Source organism: Schistocerca nitens, chromosome 8 (assembly GCF_023898315.1).
Source record: "Schistocerca nitens isolate TAMUIC-IGC-003100 chromosome 8, iqSchNite1.1, whole genome shotgun sequence".
In the NCBI taxonomy this organism is placed as follows: Eukaryota; Metazoa; Arthropoda; class Insecta; order Orthoptera; family Acrididae; genus Schistocerca; species Schistocerca nitens.
In genome coordinates this window covers 259906121-259921552 of record NC_064621.1, presented here as the reverse complement: position 1 = coordinate 259921552, position 15432 = coordinate 259906121, and the positions used below count along the sequence as shown (strand labels likewise).

At 36.9% G+C, this 15432-nt stretch overlaps 1 protein-coding gene across 4 annotated transcripts in view; it reads right to left on the bottom strand.

Moving 5' to 3' along the window:
* Positions 1-15432, bottom strand: part of LOC126198504 (endophilin-A) — a 772777-nt gene that overhangs the window by 94284 nt on the left and 663061 nt on the right. For all 4 annotated transcript variants that reach the window (XM_049934884.1, XM_049934887.1, XM_049934883.1 and 1 more), the window contains one exon: positions 12971-13071. In XM_049934884.1, coding sequence (XP_049790841.1) covers positions 12971-13071 — 101 coding nt within the window. The remainder of the gene's footprint in view (positions 1-12970; positions 13072-15432) is intronic.

The window sequence follows — 15432 nt, the reverse complement described above, 5'->3', positions numbered from 1 at the left end:
TCAAAGGACTGAACCACAAATTTTGAAGGTTCTATGACAAGCTAGTAAGTGACTTCCTGGACCTGTACCATATGTATGAGAACTGTAGCTTCCCCCTAAATGGGTCATGTGTGCACTACACATCAAAGGGTGCTACCCAAGTAGCAGACTTTGAGTGGGTTGTACACAAGAGTCATTTGGATTAGGTAACTCTCCATCCAATCCACAAAATGACAGCTGTAGGAGACCAAGAAGTATTAGCACAAGACACAAAGGAATGCCCCTCATGGGTGAAAGTATTAAAATCCTAGTAGTTAACTGCCAAATCATTCGCAACTAAATACCAGAGTGTGAAGTGCTCCTAAAAAGCAGTGAAGCTCACATAATACAATGTACAGAAATTGATAAGTATATATCAAAAGGACAGGCTAATGGGAATTGGAGGCAGTGAATTTGTCACAGTAGAGAAGCTACTCAAATTCACTAAGATTTGAAATTAAAGCTGCATATAAGACTGGGGAGAACTCATAGGTGTGCATAAAATTGTAATTAGATCCTTCTACTGACCACCAGACTCGCCTCCTGATGCAACCGCAAACTTTAGAGAAAATGTCAGTTCACTTGTAATTATGTTCCCTGATCATACTGTGACCACTGGAGATTTTAATCACTCAACAATAAATGGGGAAAATTATACTTTTGTTAGTGGGAGGCATGACAAGATATCCTGGAAAACATTAATAAATGCCTTCAGTGAAAACTACCTAGAACAAATGGTTCAGAACTCCACTTGTGATAGGAATATTTTAGATCTAATGACAACAAATAAACCTAACCTCTTTGAGATGTCCATATCAAAAATTGTCTCAGTAACCATGGTACAGGGGTGGCAACAATTATTCCCAAAATACAAAACAGATGGAAAGATATATATTTTCAGTAAACAATATAAAAAAAGCAGTAGTGTCCTGTCTCAATGAGGAACTTCAAACTTTTAGCATAGTACAGGAGCATGTAAAGGAGCTATGGCTGCAGTTTAAAAGAACAGTAGAACAGCTGACCATGCACCAGATAGATATGTACCTAGTAGAACAGTTCACAATGGGAGGGACTCTCCATCATATAAGCAGAGGGCTATAGACAGAGAGATGATAAATGAAAAACATTTAGCTGTGAAGAGAGCAAAGAGTGAAGCCTTCAATGGCTACTGTAGCAGAATTTTGTCTTATAATCTTTCATAAACTCCAAAATTAATTCTGGTCATATGTAAAGACTGTTAGCGGCATCAAAGTTAGTGTCCATCAGTCACGGATGAGACAGAACTGGAACTGAGGGTAGTAAAGCAAAAGCTGAAATGCTTAACTCTATTTTCAAATGTTCCTTTACAAAGGAAACACTCAAAGAACAGCCCCAATTTAATCCTAATGATGACTGAAATATATATTAGTGGCCATGGCATCAAGAAACAGCTGAAATCATAAAAACTGAACAAAGCTACAGAACCCAATGGAATCATTATTAGATTCTATACTGAATTTGTAACTGAGTTAGCCCCTCTTTCAACTGTAGGCTCTCATATATCCCTTGAACAAGAAGTCGTTTCCAGTAGTTGGAAGAAAGCACAGGTCACACCAATTTATCATTGACATCTATTTGTTACTCAAGCTGCAACATGGTTGCAAATAAAACAGTGGCCCACATATAGAATAAATTTCCTTTACTTTATGTCTATGGTCACAAATTTTTTGTCATCAGACTACCGGTTTCGGTCTATAATAACCATCTTCCAATCTGTTTTATAAAAACATGTCCTGATGTACTGCAGCCATAGTGGCATCATCAAATGTTAAACATAAAATCAGCACCAATATTGTCAAATATATAGCATATATAGGATATGCAAGAGTCATCTTGTCAGCAGCACTACTGTTCGAAACAAACTGCCGTACAGTAGCCACAAGATGTTTGTCGCTACTGTACTTGTGGCTACTGTAAGGCAGTTTGTTTTGAACAGGAGTGCTGCTGACAATATGACTCTTGCATATCCTATATATGCTATATATTTGACAATATTGGTGCTGATTTTATGTTTAACATTTGATGATGCCACTATGGCTGCAGTACATCAGGACATGTTTTTATAAAACAGATCTGAAGATGGTCATTATAGACCAAAACCAGTAGACTCATGACAAAATATTTGTGGCCATAGATGTAAAGTAAAGGAAATATATTTGTTGTACAATCAGGGGTAAGACAAGGCTGCAACCTGTCTCCACTGTTGTTCATATTATTTATGGATCATATGTTGAAAACAATAGACTGGCTGGGTGAGATTAAGATATGTGAACACAAAATAAGCAGTCTTGCATATGCGGATGACTTAGTTGTGATGGCAGGTTCGATTGAAAGTTTGCAAAGTAATATTTCAGAGCTAGATCAGAAATGTAAGGACTATGGTATGAAGATTAGCATCTCCAAAACGAAAGTAATGTCAGTGGGAAAGAAATATAAACAGATTGAGTGCCAAATAGGAGGAACAAAGTTAGAACAGGTGGACGGTTTCAAGTACTTAGGATGCATATTCTCACAGGATGGCAACATAGTGAAAGAACTGGAAGCGAGGTGTAGCAAAGCTAATGCAGTGAGCGCTCAGCTATGATCTACTCTCTTCTGCAAGAAGGAAGTCAGTACCAAGACTAAGTTATCTGTGCACCGTTCAATCTTTCGACCAACTTTGTTGTATGGGAGCGAAAGCTGTGTGGATTCAGGTTATCTTATCAACAAGGTTGAGGTTACAGATATGAAAGTAGCTAGGATGATTGCAGGTACTAGTAGATGGGAACAATGGCAGGAGGGTGTCCACAATGAGGAAATCAAAGAAAAACTGGAAATGAACTCTATAGATGTAGCAGTCAGGGCGAACAGGCTTAGATGGTGGGGTCATGTTACACGCATGGGAGAAGCAAGGTTACCCAAGAGACTCATGGGTTCAGCAGTAGAGGGTAGGAGGAGTCGGGGCAGACCAAGGAGAAGGTTCCTGGATTCGGTTAAGAATGATTTTGAAGTAATAGGTTTAACATCAGAAGAGGCACCAATGTTAGCACTGAATAGAGGATCATGGAGGAACTGTATAAGGCGGGCTATGCTCCAGACTGAACGCTGAAAGGCATAATCAGTCTTAAATGATGATGATGATGATGATGATGTACAATCAAAGAACATATTCTGAGCTCAAACATAATGAAGTACCGCAAACAGAATAGCCCCCTCCATGCCAACCAGCATGGATTCAAAAAACACTGATAATGTGAAACCCAACTAGCACTATTCCCACATGAGCTACAGAAAGCCTTGGATCCAGGCAGTCAGGTAGATGCTGTATTTCTTGATTTCTGAAAAGCATTTGACTCAATACCACATCTACACTTGTTATCAAAAATATGGTCATAAGGGGTATCATGTAAAATCTGTGACTGGATTGAGGATTTTGGGACAGGGAGAACATTGCATGTTATCTTGGATGGGGAGTCATCAACAGATGTAGAAGTAACTTCAGATGCGCCCCAGGGGAGCACATTGGGAACCTTGCTGTTCACATTGTATATTAATGACCTTGCACACAGTATTAATAGTCACCTCAAACTTTCTGCAGACAATGCACTTATCTACAATGAAGCACTATCAGAAAGAAGCTGCATAAATATTCAGTAAGATCTTGATAAGATTTAAACATGGTGCAAAAATTGGCAATTTGATTTAAATGTTCAGAAATGCAAAATTGTGCACTTCACAAAACAAAAAAATATAGTATCCTGAAACTATGATATCAATGAGTAACAGTTGGAATCGGCCAACTCCTACAAATACCTGGATGTAACACTTTGTAGCGATATGAAATGAAATGCTCACATAGCTTCAGTCACAGATAAAGCAGGTGGTACACTTTGATTTATTGGTAGAAAGCTGAGGAAGTGCAATCACCCTACAGAGAAGACTGCTTACAAATCACTCATGTGACCCATTCTAGAATACTCCTCAAGCATATGAGACCCATTTCAAATAGGACGAACAGAGGATATTGAACATGCACAGAGAAGAGCAGCATGAATGGTCACAGATTTGTTTGGACTGTGGGAGAGAGTTGTAGAGATGCTGAAGAAAGTGAACTGGCAGATTCTTGAAGATAAATGTCAACTAACTCGGGAAAGCCTACTTATGAAGCTTCAAGAACTGGCTTTAAATCATGACTCTAGAAACATACCACACCCCTCTATATATCACTCCTGTTGGGACTGTGAGGACAAGATATGATTAATTACAGCACACAAGGAGGAATTTAAACAACCATTCTTCCCACACTCATATGTGAATGGGATGGTAAAAAACCCTAATACTCATATGGTGGAACATACCCTTTGCCATACACTTCACAATGGTTCGCAGAGAATAGATATAGATTACTTGAATCCAATTAGCCACACTGATATAAAAAAGTGCACAGATCTTGTTACTTATTTGCCTAAACATCTGACTGACAGAAAATATTATGTTGTATCACTGATACACGCACACACACACACACACACACACATTCGCATGCCATGTACAGTTTTTCCAAATGAATAATAATTTTCTATTTTAATTCATGTGGCTGTGTGCCACAAGAAGTCCACTATATCTGACTCATAAAGAATTAATGAGAGTATCCTTAGACTGTTTGCCGATGATGCTGTAGTCTACAGGAAAGTAGTATCACATGAAAGTTGTGAACAAATCAATGAGGATTTGCAGAAAATAAATGTGTGGTGTAATGACTGGCAGTTATCTCTCAATATTAGCAAGAGTAACCTACTGCGTATAACAAGGCAAAAATCCCCATTAATGTACAAGTACAAAATAAATGCTCAGTCTTTAGAAGCAGTAACATCATCAGTCAAGTATCTGGGTGTGACTATTTGAAATGATCTCAAACGGCATGATCAGATTACACAAGTAACAAACAGGTAAGGCAAACTCTAGATTGCGGTGTATTGGTAGAATCCTGAAGCGATGCAGTCCTTCAACAAAGGAAATAGCTTACAATACGTTAGTTCGTCCAGTCTTAAAGTATTGTTCATCTTTATGGACCCTTACCAGTTGGGTCTGATTCAAGAGATTGAGAAGGTCCAAAGAAGAGCGGCAAGATTCGTGACTGGTACATTTAGCCATCGCAAGAGTGTTACAAACCTCATAGGAAGTTTGAAGTGGGACACACTTGCAGATAGACGACGCGCTAAATGCAAGGGGCTGCTCACTAAATTCCGAAATCAAATTTTCACCGAGGATGTAGAGCATATATTATTACCACCAACTTTCAAATCGTGTAATGATCATCATTCAAAGATAAGCGAAATAAGAGCTCGTACTGAGGCATTCAGACAGTCGTTTTCCCCTCGTGTGATCCGTGAGTTGAACAGAGGGGGGTGGGGGGTGGGGGTGGGAATATGACTTTGGTGCGAATTGTGCCCTCTGCCACACACCGCTTGGTGGCTAGCAGAGTATATATGTAGATGTAGATGTAGATAAACATTGATTGTTTGTCAAACTTTTTCTTTATTAACCTTTGCTGTGCTCTGATTAGACACTTGGTAATGATGACAATTCATAATATCTTAGACTACCTGATTGGCTGATGTGGAACTGCCTGACTGAAGTTGTGAGAAATGGGACACAAGATGGTGAAACTTCATGTACTTGAGTTTTGGAGCTGTTCGCAAGATTATCTAGCAAGATTATCTAATGAAAGGCAGACATATGGGAGTTATTTACAAAAATTTTATATATTAAAACAAATAGATATATTAATAGGTTACTTATCACTATTTTGCCACACATCCAGAGACTTCTGAAATATGGAGTTTTGTAACAAATATCCCATTTCTGCTCTATGCATGGCTCGGCAGTCTCTCATATAAGTCTTGTGTGCAATCTTCTGGAGGGGGTGGGTTATGAATACATCATGATGTATCTTCACTCACGATATGCATGATTTCAGAGATCGCACATCCCTACGGTTCACAGACCAACTTATAGAGGCCACCTGAGTCAGCCCCCTGGTGCACTCTGGTGAGCTACCAAAGAAACAGGATTATTTAAGCAATCGCAAATGAGTGCTCAGCCTATTCTGTAACCTGTATTACTGTTGTCCAGTCAATGTGTTCAGTGCTATGCCCAACCTGCACTTTGCTGTATCTTACGTGTTGCTCCATAAAGTACTATGTTCCATAAATTGTGTTTGTTCTTGCTATAGGACTTTGATACTGCATGAATCTGAGAATACGCCGTGATACAACATTACCTGAAGACAATTTTCAACAATATTTGTCAATACACCTGTTACAGTACTTTCAGTAACGTGTATAATAAGTCATGTTTAAGTGCATTCAAAATGAGCAGTCAATATAATTACAAAATTAATCAATGATGATATCACATGGTCTTTGTAACAACATAAACATCAACAATAATGAGCTTTGTAATGTTTCCACTGTAAAAAGCATCTATTCAGTGAAAAGTGTGAGTACTATGAATTGCTGTTATTATTTTGAAGTAAATTACCTACATTCCTACAATTATCGCAAGTCTTTATTAGTAAAAGTTATTCCGTATAATTTTACGTACTACATGTATACAACTGATGAAGGTATTAGCAGAAGTGATGGGGCTTGTACTGTTATTAATTAATATGTGCTTGATTTCCACAAACTTAAAAATCATTAACTGTAAATTCGCAAAAGTTATATTTCTAATTATGTATCCTGTGTATTGTTCTGTTATAATGTTATTTAAACATGTGGTTGAAGACATGAGTAGTCAGCGTTGCATCCGTTTTTGTCATGTGCACTATGTGCTTGTCCTGTCACAACTTGAGTGTTGTAATAAATAGCTAAAATTACACTTTAGTGAGTTGACTTTGTTATTCAGTAGAACTTATGCTGCAAAAAAGTTCTGATATTGCAAAAAAGAAATCACAGCTCGTGTTTAAATGTAAAGGACATTATTTCACTGAGTTACATCACCCATAAATGATCTGCAGAAATTAAGTTAGGTATTGAAGCATACTCGTAACAGGACAGTAGTATTAGTATTTCAACAGCCTAGGTATACCTTATGTAGATTTTAATGACAATATTATGAAAACGATAGATTGCTACTCACCATATAGTGGAGATGCTGAGTTGCGGACAGGCACAGCAAAAGGACTATTTAACAAGTAAGCTTTCAACCAAAAGGTCTTCTTCTGAATTAGAAAATATACATACATTCATGCAAACACAATTCACACAGACATTACCACTGACGGTGACATGAGACAGTGGTTATGTGTATGTGAATTGAATTTGCATGAATGTGTATGTATGTTTTCTAATTCAGAAGGCCTTTTGGCTGTAAGCTTACTTATTTAGCAGTTCTTTAGTTGTACCAGTCTGCAACTCAGCGTCTCCACTATATGGTGAGTAGCAATCTATACCCTTCATAACAGTGTCATTATTTTATCCTGGATTTTTCATTGTTTGATGAGTAGATTTGTGTACACACATGTATGCAGTAAAGTTGCTACAGTTTGTTACATTGTCTGTGTACTCCCTTCACTTTCTGTTTTAGGATCTATACCAGTATGTTTCAGTATAGTGATGTAAATCAAGTAGGGTGATTCAGTTTTTACTTTTTACTTCTGCATTGACAAAGCCTTCATTATTTTTGTTGAACCTGTAAACATACAGTGTCTTTCAGTTTATATGTAAAAGACAACTGAAAATTGACACAAAATCTGAAATACATCCTGTACTTTGAAGAAAAATAAATAAGTTGTAGTGGTGGTACTATCTTAAATGAAATATAGACTATCAAATACACCAGTGTTTCTCAAAACTGCAACACCAGGAATGACATATGTGATTGAAATGAATTTTGTACCACTGATTAGGAACATAACAAAACACAAATGATTAGCGTTAAAGAACTGGACAAAACCTGTGCCTTATATTCTTGCATGCTGCAATCACAGGTTCTGGTTATTTGTCAACCATATGCTAGCTGTGTTGAATGGGTGACATGTCAAGCAAACTTGTAGACACAAGTGAAGCAATGGTGCCAACTGCTCTTCAAATGAGGCTTGAAAATTTCCCACCACACATACCTTACATGGTCATGATAAAATACAGTTTTTAGAAATGAGTGAAGGGAGGCAGCATGATGTAATTCAAAGCCTCCAAAAACAGCACTGATTCATATGTATTCAATACACAGGAATCACTATAACATGTTGTATCAATGGCACTTCAAACAATGATGTGTTTGTCTGCTAAGCCACTCAACAATGAAGGCTGCCATATTGCAATCAGCACAGTAGCAGCAAACACTTCTTTGTCCATCATTGCAGGATGTTTAAAACATGACAGGTCAGAAATCTTTATGTTTGCTTTGCCATTCAGCATGTCAGTATTGGCATTCAGGTGTCTAGTATAATCTGAAAAGATTGAGGTTTCTAAACAATGGAAACTTACAAAATGCAAAGATACATGTGCCCCAATTTGTGCTGTATCAGACAAAGAAAAACCATAAATACAGATGAATGGTCTGTTGTGGTTGTGTGAACAAAGATACAGTCAGCCTGAGCAGTAGTTACATTACATGTTCCAGTACCAGTTCATTGCTGCATACAACTCTGTTGTATTCACGTGTTGCCATAGCGGTGTCTCGTGTACCAGTCAAAATTATATGGTGTGGTACACCCACTTATCAGAGATAAGTTCTTCTTCCCTGTTTGAACTCACTCACATGTTGATATTGAGCTTTAACACACGCATTCCACTTTGTTAGAGGGCTCTTCAGGCCTGACCTTTCCAGTCACACAACCTAATGCATATTTGTGCACAATCTCTCTGCAACCTTTATCAGTCGTTGCTACTGCTCTGGTCTAAACATCCTCAGAGCAACTCTTTCTGGATACTGCAGTTTCCACTAATTTTAGTGCACACAGAAAAAAATTTATCTTACATCAAACTACAGTTGTAAGGGCAAAGGTCTACTTGAAAGAAACTTCTGCTTTAGAACGAAATAGGAAATTCATTTGAAACTTCCACCTCTCGTGATAATCCAGAATAGGAGTGATACCAACAAAGATTTGTAATTCTGAAAAGTTAGAAGTGGTAAAAAGGGCAGCTGGCATGTTAAATATAGCAGAGATAACTGGCATGGAGAGAAGCAACTGAGGGAAGAAGGAACTAGAGAGAGAGATACACAAGAGAAAGAGAGAGAGAGAGAGAGAAAGAGAATGACAAAATAATACAAGTGAAAAAATGCAAAAACAAGAGCAAAAACAAAAGGGTGAGGAAAAGATGAAGCAGATTGCAGATTGCTTTCCTTTTGACATAATAGTTCTTTCCGGTGATGGAGCAGGAGTCTTTAGAAGTAGAGCAAGGTTTTCTGTGGATGGTGGTGACAGGGATAATCACATGCTGTGGCAGTGGTTAGAAAAGATCCTTCAAAGGCAGCAACCATGTTGAGGAAATTAAGGGGATGAGAAGAAGCTACAACAAAGGTGTGAAGAGAACAGTGTGCTCTGTTGACAAAATTGTGGCCCAGCCCTTGCACATATTTGGTCAAGGCATTCAAGGCAATGAAAGATGGAAGATACAGTATTTTCTTAATGCAATAATCCTCTCAACATCATGTCACCCAGCAAAACTTTGTTACTATCTTCCAGAAAAGCAGATAAACAAAAGTGGTGTTAAACTCTCATTGAACTGTTTCTCAAACTATTTCACATATGCAGCATTTATTCTTACCTTTATGGACACTGAGTTCCTACACTATATGTTACACTTTCTCCTGAATCAAATTCAGTACCTACTTCATGTAGTAACACATGATTACACCTTACTATTTTGAATACTAAAAACTCTGCCCTCAGGAAAAAAGACATTACTATTATAATTAAGCTCTAATTCTCTGATCTTTCTAAAAGGTAACTTCTTGCAACAATTATTTCTGTTATAAGCTTCCACATATTGCAAATTCTAACAATCTTCCGTAGCAGTACTGCGTACATAAAAAAGACATGGAACTGTAACGGTTTAACATTGTTAACCTTACTGTATCTCATATGACACTCAAAAATAAACTACAAATCCAGTGAACTAAAATTCAACAATCATCACCAATTTATCTACAAGAGAGCACAAATACACAGACAGTCAAAAGGAATGATTTTTTGTATGCTCTTATGACATTAATGTAACTCACAATTATTACGTATGTGTCTACGACAATCATAGTTAAGCAAACACTGGAGACCATACAGCTGAATCAAGACTGTACAAAGTTGGCTGCTGAGAACTTGATTCAACTGTATTTGCCCCTTTTAGAAACTTCAATTTTAATCTATCACCTTCATTTTTTAATATGATACTCAGACAATGTCCCTTGAAGTTCCGAATAATTCTACGTCACATTATAACCTAGTTACTTTCACTGCTCTTAATTATATTAGCTAAAGGTTTTATTTTTAATATAAATAAATTTTAGCATCAAATGTAATAAAAAGACAAAATAATAATATTACAAATTTAGCTGTTGTATTTAAAGAGATATGTATATAATCAGCATGAAGTTATCATTTGTTGTTTAGTAAAGGCACTTAAAACCAAATGTGTGTCATTTTATCATTTAACATATATTTCAGCAAAAGAAAAATCTATGTTTCTCTCAACAATGGCATCCTTCGCATAGTCCCCCTGTCAATTCCTCTTTCCGCTAACACATTCAGAAAGTCCTGGCAGTGTGTACATTAGTATGGAACTCAGATCATCTTTTTATTCAGTGTAAGCTATTTACCAGCCATTACATTGGTCATAACCATTAGTTCTCTGCTCTGTGAGATGGTTCTTGTAACCTCAGCTTTTGCAGTCAATCACTTCTTCCTTCAGGTTGTTTACTTATGTCAAATAAAAGACTGCCTAGGATATAGTCATCTTTCATTTCCTTCTCTTCTGCTCCTCTCTGTATGCCCTATGATGGTATTTACAGTTTTGTCGCACTTTCCCCATAAGTGACTTTTCCAATTTTTTTTAATACGTTCAATTTCATCCAGTAATTGCTTCTTTGTTCCTACTCTCCTCAACACTTCTGTTTGTCACTTTGTTTCCGCATTTCATTTTTTCAGTTGTCTACTATGGCTACATTTCGCAAGTCTTCAACTACTTGGTATCTTTTTTCCTCATGATCCAACTTTCCGCACAGGGCTGTAAAACACTTCACGCACTTCAGTAATTTTTGCTTTAATCCCATTTCCACACTGCTACAGAAAATCCTCCTCTTCTTAAAGGTTGCTGATTTTTCCATTACTATTCCCTGTGCTGCACTTCCCCCCCCCCCCCCCCCCCCCAAATACTTCCAGTTGTATTTACAAAATTCTAAAATCTGGCATATAATCTAGTTCATCTCCAATTAGCCTAATTTTTACTCTTTCATCTGCTCCTACTGTCATTATTTTCATTTTTTATATTGATTTTCATTCCATAATATTTCTTGGTAGCTTCGATTTCCTCTAAAATTTCTTTGAGCTCTTTCCATCCCTGGCTACAAAAACCTTATCCTCTGCATATCTCAAATTCCTTATTCTTCGACCAGTGATTTTTAACCCTTGACCCTTAATAAACAGTGCTCAATCATATATATTGAATAGTGTACATAATACACAACAACCTAATCTTACACCCTTCCCTTATTGTATCCTGTTGTTCTCAGCTCCTTTCAGTCTCAACTGTTCCTGTTGTGAGCATCCACAGAAAGTGGATGGAGGACTGTAAAGCTACATGTAGGCGACAAAATGTTGGTAGCCCATGTCTCGTGCCTCTGGAAAACTACCACAGTACAATCCCTATGCATTCCCATCTTGTTCCAATAACATCATCAATTATGACTGCAGTGGGCATGGGAGTATCACTGTAACCTGTTACTTGGTCAGATTCACATTATTTGTCTGGATACGGAGTCATCTGGGAGAACAGCTGCTCAAAACACATACCATGTCATGAATGCAGGCTGGTGGGCAGTATTATGATGTATGGGACATTCACTTCTTCCACAGGACTATGGTAATAATTGAGTGCACCACAACAGTTGTGGACTACATTAACGTTACTGCAGACTACTTGCATCTCTTCATGCATGATGTCTTCCCCAATGGTAATGGCATCTTCCAGCAGGATAATCTTCATGTTGCAAGGTCAGAATCATGCTACAATGGTTTAAGGAGCAAGATAGTGAACTCACGTTGATGTCTTGACCACCAAATTTGCCTGATATGAACCCAATAAACTCTTCTGGGATGTTATTCGGGTACCATCTCCATGCCCACAAATCATCTGCCAATATTTATGAGAATTTCACAAGGTGTGTGTAGACATGGTATGCCAATATCTCCACAACTTACCAAGGACTTGCTGAATCCATGCCACACAGAGTCATTCCTACATTGTGTTCCAAAGGTAGACCAACACAATATTAACCACATGGTCATAATGTTTTCACCCATCAGTGACTGTATGTAATCTTTTGTTTACACTGTTTCTTTGTCAATAGGATCATCAATGGAGTCAGGAAATCCTCTGGCAATCCCTTAGAGTCATCTTATATTTCTTCACTCAAGCACTTCAATATTTCTCCTGGGGTCATATATGTTCTTATTTTTTTTACTTTTCATTTGTCGGTATTAAGTTTGTAACAAAGTAAAATGAAGGAACCTCCAAAGCCAAACAGTATGTTATAACTTTTCTGTAACTTAGTTAACAATTAATTATTGTTTAATGATGTTAGAAAAGTTTCTAATTTTTTAGTAGTAGTAATAGTAGTAATAATAACAGACAAAGAACAAGTTATAAAGCACAATATTAATCAGTAATAAGGACTTATAAATTACTTGCAAAACTAAAATAGTACTTACATCATTCTCTAACAAATTGTGCATTCCAATTTGAGCAAGTTGGAGTGATTCAGCAAATTTTTCTTCTGACATCTTTATTTCCTCATCTGTAATGTGAGACCCTATAGAGTAAGGATGAGTTGAAAATAAAAAAAACAATATTTCAATAGTTTTCTCATATTAATAAACAGAAGTAAAGAAATTGAATAATAAAACAGAAGCAATGAAGTGACTTGTTGGTAGTTATATTACTGGTTCTTTCTCTACTTATACATCATTCAATGTAACTGGAACACACTTTAACTAACAGCTTTTTTATTCATACAAAGCATAATGCTATATAAAGATTAACAAATCATTGCATTTTCAGACTGCAAGCATTAATGCTCCTGCACAAATACAAACCTAAATCAGGCATGCCAGCTTCCTTACCACTGTTTTTAGGACTCTTAATTACTGGCCATCATCAACACTTTGTTCAGTGACAACTAACTGACCAAACTTGTCTGTAACACAAATAGAATGGAATCCCCATTGGGAAGTATAGGATTATTCATAGTATGCAAAGCATGCATGGCAAGACGAAACTACTCGTATACATTTACAATGTAGGTAATAAGTAACTCACAAAGCAGAGAGTCTTAAAATTGAGAGACTAGCTTTTATGAGGATTCATATCTTATGGTTTCTCTGACGGCATTTCCTGTTCCACTGTTTCTAATTAAATCATAATAACGTATCATAAATCATAATGCCCAGATGTTAATGGAACATTATTCAAATTTCTGCTCCAATATTTTACAAACCAATAAATAAATTTCATTCTCATGAAAAGTAAGATTCCGGGCATCAAAAACAATAACGCACAACACTCACTCATATCTCAGACTTCTGTATCTTGAGGTCTTGCCACAGAACACTAATGGCAAAATGGGAAATGAGAAAGAAAGGATTACAAGTGTAGGAAAGTTACGAAAAATCATTAATCACTTAGGATACCAACTAAAAAAAGCAATAAAAATAAAATGAAAGATGTAATGTACATGCTAGTCAGTGAACAAAATTATTTAAGAAAAAACTGATTCAAGTTACAAGACAGTCAATAACAGACGGAAGACAAGTTCCTGGCCAAAGGTTGGTGGGAATAAACAAAAGCTTTTTTCTTGAGAGGGGGAGGTAACAATGATACTAACGATACTAGCATAAACCTATTTAAAGACAAGGTGGAAATGATTATGGTCATTGCCAAATCTCAGGTCTCCATATTTTGCTGGAATGATCTTTGAAGTGATGGCAATTCTGAGCCAGACAACCCATTTCAGAATAAAACTTTGACTACTTATAATGATAAACTGAGCTGATGGAGTTATATGTGAAACGCAAACAGGGTTAGAAGTAAATGCAAATGATAAGCCATACATATACTTCAATAGAACTGAAAAGGAAAATAGTAGAAGAAAAGAGAAAAGGGGACTATAACAAAAATGAAAACAGAAAAAGAGAAAATAAATAGGAGAAAAGAGGTGTAGGAGAGGATGAAACACAGGGAGAAAAGTAATTGAGTGTAGACACATGCAAATGAAGCAGATAGCTGATATGAGGCCCAGGAATAGAGGTAAAAGACGAGATGGAAACGAAGGGAAGAAAAGAGGGGAAATTAGCATGGAGAAGAATTCTGTAATTTAAAATCAGTTGGATGATAAGGTTTGATTGTAGCCATAGTTATAATTGTTAAGAAACTACTGATAATGGAAAGAAAGAACAAAATACATTGCATGCAGTTGCAATATGATTCAATTAATCCCTACTTCATATATAAATAATGAAAAGAGAAAAGATAGCCAGTTGCCATGTAACTGAACCCGTGAGCAGAAGACAGGAACATAAATAAGATTAGTTAGGCTGCAGAGAGAGAGAGAGAGAGAGAGAGAGAGAGAGAGAGAGAGAGAGAGAGAGAGGTCAATTTGAAGAATGATGTTATCCAAAAGGGAATCTACAAGCTCTAAATCTTGTGTAAGTGCCTGTGTGCTGTTCCCAAAGCTCAACTATATAGTGAGTTGTTATCTGTACACTTTCTATTGTTTAACTGGTCACAAGACATACTCTGAGATACCTCTTAGGATGTGGGTGCTTCTTCATAGTTGGAACACACAAAGTAATGATGTTTCAAAAACACACAAGCTGCACCTGGAATATATTGGTGCCTGATCATCCTTAAGCATACATCAGAGTTACTTTTGTGTTCCATAGATCATATTCAGAATGAAAGCTATGCTGTGGAAAAAACTACTTGCTGGTCACTTACAGGTGTTTTTTTCTGGGTAAACGACTAATGGAATGAAATGATCATATGGCATTATTGGCTAGGAGACACTACCTGGGGCTGTTAGTGCAAGTCTTTTTCTTTGGTACCTCTTCAGTGACTTGTGTATCAATGATGCTGACAAGAACACAACACCCAGTCCCTAAGAGGATAATATGTC